Source organism: Larus michahellis, chromosome 3 (assembly GCF_964199755.1).
Source record: "Larus michahellis chromosome 3, bLarMic1.1, whole genome shotgun sequence".
Lineage (NCBI taxonomy): Eukaryota > Metazoa > Chordata > Aves > Charadriiformes > Laridae > Larus > Larus michahellis.
The window spans coordinates 93,810,382-93,816,928 of record NC_133898.1 but is presented as its reverse complement, the minus strand read 5'-3'; the positions used below and the strand labels follow the sequence as shown (position 1 = coordinate 93,816,928).

The window sequence follows — 6,547 nt, the reverse complement described above, 5'->3', positions numbered from 1 at the left end:
GTGTGTCAAATTGTCCTGCCCCTGGTATATACACAGCCTGACAATTCTGCCCATTGTGAACCCGGGGAAGGAAAATGTCTCCAAATGGGAAGGAAGAAGCTGGAACAGAAAGATTTATTCTTTTTCTTCTGGGGACTTCACAACTTCTGCTTCCAGTTGTGGTGGGTCGACCCTGGCCAGCAGCTAAGCACCCACCCAAGCTGCTCACTCCCCCACCACACTGTTCCTCAACCAGGACAACGGGGCAGAGAACAGGAAGAGCAAAAGCAAGAAAACTTGTGGGTCAAGAGAAAGTCAGTTTAGTAAGTGAAGAAAAGAGAAAAAAAGCACAACAAAACCAAGTGATGCAAAGCCAGTAAGTCGTCACCTCCCACAAGCAGACCGGTGCCCAGCTATGCTCTGAGCAACCACCACCTTGGAAGACACCCCTCTCCCCCTTTTTCCTTTACCCCAGTTTTTACTGCTACCATACTGCATGATGCTGTATGGTACGGAATATCCCTTTGCCCAATTCAGGTCAGCTCTCCCCGCTGTGTCCCCCCCTCCTAACTTCTTGCCTAATCACTGGGGTGAGGTGGGGGCAGAGTGGGAAATAAAAGAGAAGGTTCAGCTACAGTCAAAACATTGGTGTGCTATCAGCACTGCTGGAGCCACAAATCCAAACCACAGCACAGACCAGGCATGATGGGGCTGATTTGTCTTTCACCTCTGGAAGGGTTTTTTCCCCAAAAATATACTCATTCTGGAACCATGGATATTACTAGAGGCAGATTAACTCTTCATGGCCACAATACGAAATGAGGCAGGACATGACAGAGATTGAACCTCAAAAGCATAAATATTCTCTGACCTAAGATTGCTCCATACTCGCAAAACCACAAGGGTCATTTAAATAGGTTGGAAAAAGATTTTAAAGTTGGAGTATTTCTGTGTGATAGGAATGAATCCCATCTGCAAATCACTCAGTCATGCTCTGGGAAGCTGAAACTGCTGCAGAAATTAAGCAGAACAAACGGTAAACTGATTTAGAAAATATATTTTATTCATAAAATGACCAAACATTGGTGCGTAGACAAAATATCTTGCAGCTAGATAATTTAGTCCCTGAATAGGCAACTCAGAATATTTTTGTTCTTTCTTCAATACTGGAAACTAAAATAATAGCATAAAAATAAGATGATATCTAGACAAGGTGCTGGGAGGCTTCAGCTACTTGTTCTTTGATGTGTAAAACCCAGAGAAGGTGTCCAACACTTTGCAGGGTCACCTCCTACATTATGATAATTTCATGAGTACAGGGCATGTTAACTTTCCTTGAAATTCAGGAATTTTCAAAGAACTCCTCTAAGAAGAATATTCCCTCCAGAATCCATTCTCCCAAAATATAGCCATTTTCCAACAAGGCAGCATTTTTTATTGTAAGATTTTAAAAATGGACTTTGAAAGCCAGTCTACATAAACAGGCTTTGGTTTTGAAACAAATTCAGATACGAAGAATAACACACCACATCTCCATTTTGCTTTGTATGGCCAGTGGATTTTTTTCTAGAAGTCACACCATTGGAAGCCATCTGTACGTTTCTGCTGAAAATGAATTTGAGAATAGTTTTCAAGACAGGTATCTGCATTCTTCACATCTTCAAAAAGGCAACCTGTAAAAGGAAGCAAAAACAATACTGTGATTAGTTTCAACACTGCAGGTAAAACAAAAACGTTTCATTGTATTAACTGAAATTACATATTATAATCATCTTTTCACTTCAAAAAATTAACACACTAACACAATGAGAGAGCAGAGGCTATATTTGAGAGCAGTGTTGCTTTCCCACCACTTTTCTCCCTAATACGTCTCCTAAAAATTCCCAAGCTTACTCTTTTAGCTCAAGCACTGCACTGCACTTGTTACTGAACTACATATCAAAACCATTTTTTTACCCAGAATAACAAAGCACAAGGTGTTCATCCTCTCTAACTTTAAAGGCTATTTGATAGCATTTGAAACTAGCTTAGACTAAATCTTTGATACATTCCCTGTTTTGCGAGAATATTAGCTTGTTTGAACCGTGCTGTTGCTATAAGTGAAATCCTCATTCCAAAGTCAGGACAAAAAGTCCTGATCAAAAGTTTGAAGTCATAAAGAAAAAACGCCTTACATTTTAAAACGACCAGGAACCAAAATTCTACCCTAGGGGAGAAGACAAATACTTGTATGTGATCAGAAGATAGCAAACGATGTACCTCTTCTTTTTAGTGCACTAAGTGGACTGTCATGTCTAACAGCTATTTAGAAGGAAGGTGATCTATCAAATACAAGAGATCTATAGGATTTCTGGTGTCCCAACTCATTTGTTCTTGGTCACATGCATGCAGCAGTTTCCCCTGCATGGTTTTGGTTTTGTTTAGCCTTCTTCAGAACCTATACTAACCTTCAGAACCAGATACTAACTCATAAAGTCAAGTTAGCTGAATGAAAATGCAATCACACGTCCAGATTCTCACCTGCCAAGGAGATTGCTTCAGATATTCAATTGGGAACTTTACTGATCACAAGGACAGAAAAAAAGATGGACAGATGCCACCACAGAAGGACCAAAAAAAACCCCCAAAAGACCATCAGGTTACACAACAGTCTTCTGAAAATATAACCTGTTTCTCCTACCCCATGAAAGACACGCAAGAAAAAAATCACTTGAGACATACACTTCCCCTTTTGTCTCTCCAAGATCTTTCAACAGTAACTTAAGTGAAGATTTGAATTACCATCAATTACTGTTTTGGATTTTCAGAGCTGACCCTCAGTCACCACTCTACTTGATACTGTGACTAAAGAATGCATGAAGCATGATCGACGAGAAGAAATTGAATTAAAGTTTAAAATATCACTGATTGTTCAGAACAGAGGGCAAAACAGAGTAAAAACATTTAGTTTGGATCCTATGCCCAAAGAAGAGAGTTACATGTTTAAGAGAGTTACGTCTGCTATAGAGCGTGCAAGAAATTAAGCAAGTTTTAACATATCTAAGAGACTTCTCAGAAAATCATTCATACAAGGGATTTATGTCTAAAATTACATGACTATGAGGCATGAATGGGATGTGACAAAAGCAATTCTTGGTTAAGAATGGAAAAAATCAAGTGATCTCAATTCCTGATCATCTCTTCTGCTGCTCCAACACTAACCACAGTAAGTTATTAGAAAGCTGCAATGTTGCTACATGGAAGGGTTTGTACAGATAAGACAACTGAGATCCCCAAAAGCTTCCACATTTCTGAATCATTCTGTTTTTCTTCCAAACTGGAACTAAAATTCAGAAACAGAAATTTTCATGTAGAACAGAAATTTTCAGAAACATCTGTAAGCGAAGCTGGCCAGCAAATACCCAACTGGCCAGGGTGGAAGTTTGACTGCTTTCTGGTGAAAATCTCATCACATTGACATATTCCCACTAAGAGTTTTCATTCAGCTTAATTAGCATTTTCCAACACCAAAAACATTTCTGTGAGCTCAACCAATGGGTGTGGTAAAGGCTAGAGACTACTCATCATGTAGGGAAATTTATCCATTAGGCCAAAGACTCCTGCCGTAAAAGACATAAGATGAAAGGAAAATCAATATGTCTGTCACCTTTCTCATGATTTAGTCACTCTGATGAAGAGAGATACATACATAATTCATAGCAAATGTAAAATCTTACCTAATCAGAAGAGTCACAAGTAACACAGGTAAGGGATGAAATCCTGGCACCAATTAAGTCAAAACTCACATTGGCTTTAACAAGGCAAGAAATTTGTCCTTGCATTGCAAGGAAGAAAAAGAAAAATCAAGAAAAGTAATAACCAGCTCAATTCATAAGATTCAAAATGTTAAGCAGATTTTTCTACCCAACATTGCAGATCCTTTGATACACAGTCTTGAGGTATCATTAGGGTAGATATATTTGTTTAATTTGACTAGTTGCTGTATTTTACAATGCATGAAATATGCTTTTTCACTCCTTCCAGAGGATTATTTGCAGCATAATGTTTCCCTAGGCTGCTAGGCTCCCCTACTGCCCAATAAAATGAAAAACATCAAAAGGAATCATTTATCACTGTCTATATATTTACTACCGATGTGAATGAGAAGAGCACATTAGATTATTCCTGCAGTTGACATAGCTAACGTAAAAAGGGATAACATGCAAAAATCATAAGCTGTTCAAAAAACTCCTGCAACACATGAAGATGTTTGAGAACAAAACCAAGTAAAACTAAACTACTTAAGATGTTCCATCTCGTCCAATACGAAGCGTATAAAATACTTCTTTATCATCACTGTTACTGCAGATGCTCTTGGATCTCTGAACAGTAGTAAACTGTATGTTCTGCAGAATAAATGAATTACTATAGGATGGGAAAGTGGGACTAAGTGGTTCTCCCCAAGTTCTCCATCTATTATGACACCTTCTCTCCAAGATGGACAACTACTGGTCTCTTGCAGGTCTAGTAGCAGCTCTTTCAGTGAAGTCTGTAAATCCGGTATTTCCCCACTACTAGTACACTTTGAAAGAAAAATAACGCTCCAAACAGCCATCTGATCTACAGACTAGGGTATATCACTAAATTCAGAATAACAGTCAGTTCTCTAATCAGTTTATTCAAGGATTTTTTATTGACCTTATCTCAGCACGTTGTCCTCTTCTTAAAGGACTCAAGATACCTAATACTAATCCATCACTAAGAACTGATCTTTGTACGCTAGCACCCTTACTTACGTGACAGGTGGCGTTGTTTCTTCATTTCCTCACAATTATTTCAGAAGATGATAATCTTATTCTATCTCAGAGTATCAAGTGCATCGCAGCACTCCGCCCCATTAGTTTCCATGGAGCCAGAAGCTGCTAAGACCTCTGGATGATGAACAAACATAAACTCCACATTTTCAAGCATTTTAAAAGATGTCAATACAGAGGGAGCAGTAGAATACCACAGGCATACAAATGATATATCTCACAAAATTGCTTTTTTCTGTAAACAATAAAGCAGCAACAACTTTGTTAGAAGCTTTCAGAGTCAGGGCAAGTTAAGAAATCCAGGTTGTGCTCCCTTAGCCTCCCCACAAAAATGGGAAAATGCAAAATGTCAAACTGTTAAGCATACTCCAGACTATGTGGGAATGACAGCGAGGACTGGAAAAGCATCCTGTCAGAGAGCACGCTTACATGGTCAAACTTTGCAACAGGTTGCCTAGACAGGTTGTGCAATCTCCATCTGTCTTTTGCACATTCCAAGCCCAACTGGAAACAGCCCAGGGCACCTGGCTCTGGCTGCCCCTGCCTGAGCGGTGGGGTTGGATGGGGCAGTCTCCAGAGGTGCCCCCTCCAGCCACAGCCATTCTGCGACTCTGTGACAATGTTGTCCATACACGCGCCCAGGCAAGTGAAACAGCAGCACTATGCTGGTGGAAACTCTTTTACTACAAGGTACAAAAACAGAGACTGGCAATATTCTTTCCTCAGTAGGGAGAATGTAGTTATGGGGTTATAGGTTTCAGTCTTTCTGAAACTTTCTAATAACATTTTATTTTATAGAGTGTTTCGTCAAGCTGTGCCTCAAAGCATTTTCCTGACTTCATACAATAAAAATCTCGCGGAAACAGTGGGGTAAGGGCATTTCCTACTAAATTAAGCATCCAGTCACAGAGTCATACACCGAGGAGTAATAGGTGAAAGAAAAAAGTTATAATTTCAGAAAATATTTCAAAAGTTATGGAGATCTAATGAATGAAGGAGCCAAAAGAAGGGGGTTCCAGATGGCAGAAGCTGCTGAAAAGAAATCTCTTCTACCCAAGTAGTAACACTGGGTGAGCGGGCAGAGAGGATGACTGCTGTAAGAGAAGCAGAAGTGTGACTAGAGGCAGCTAAACAATATATTTTAAAGAAATGCAATCTGCAAATCCAGTGCATACGATCTGTCTTGTGAAGCTGACAACAGACAGAGGAAACGCAGCACCAGGAGAAAATTATTTTCTCAGCTAAGCAAAGGAAAAACAGTTCAATCTTTCAATCAGCTGCAAAACAGAAAAGAAGCCAGATCCTTATTTCAACAAAACAGGAAAACAACCTGTATGCCAAAAGACACATTCCCATGCTGTAATGCAAACTTTAAACTGTTCCTGTGTTTGTATTCTCTTTAAAGGAGACCAAGTGAATCATGCATAAATAAAGATCTCTCTGTATTTCTCTCAAATCTCTAATACCTATGGCTCTCCCAAGAGTTAAACAAAAGTAGGCAGAAGATATACTATAGAATTTCTCTTCAGTATTAGAGAGGGAATTGTACTTCTGCTTACTCCTGCATAATTATAAAGGAAAATAGTGGGTTGAAAGTAGTTGCATATGCTTTGGTTTCAGCAGAAGAAAATGAACCTATTAAACATACAAACGCTTCCTGAAATACGACTGCTCTGGTTTTGCTGTTCCGTTGCACATCAAAGAACAAAACTCCACTACTAGTCTCAAAACTGAAGCCTTAACATGTAAGACATTTTACTATTGTCTTCTTTGAA

General features: G+C 39.2%; 1 protein-coding gene across 2 annotated transcripts in view; it reads right to left on the bottom strand.

The window, feature by feature from the left end:
• Positions 1-1,022: 1,022 nt before the first annotated feature.
• UBE3D (ubiquitin protein ligase E3D) overlaps positions 1,023-6,547 on the bottom strand; it is an 84,689-nt gene continuing 79,164 nt past the window's right edge. The window contains exon 10 of one of the 2 annotated variants that reach the window (XM_074581296.1): positions 1,023-1,652. In XM_074581296.1, the coding sequence (XP_074437397.1) occupies positions 1,632-1,652 (21 nt within the window). In that variant the 3' untranslated portion in view covers positions 1,023-1,631. The remainder of the gene's footprint in view (positions 1,653-6,547) is intronic. The other variant, XM_074581297.1, reaches the window with a different exon arrangement.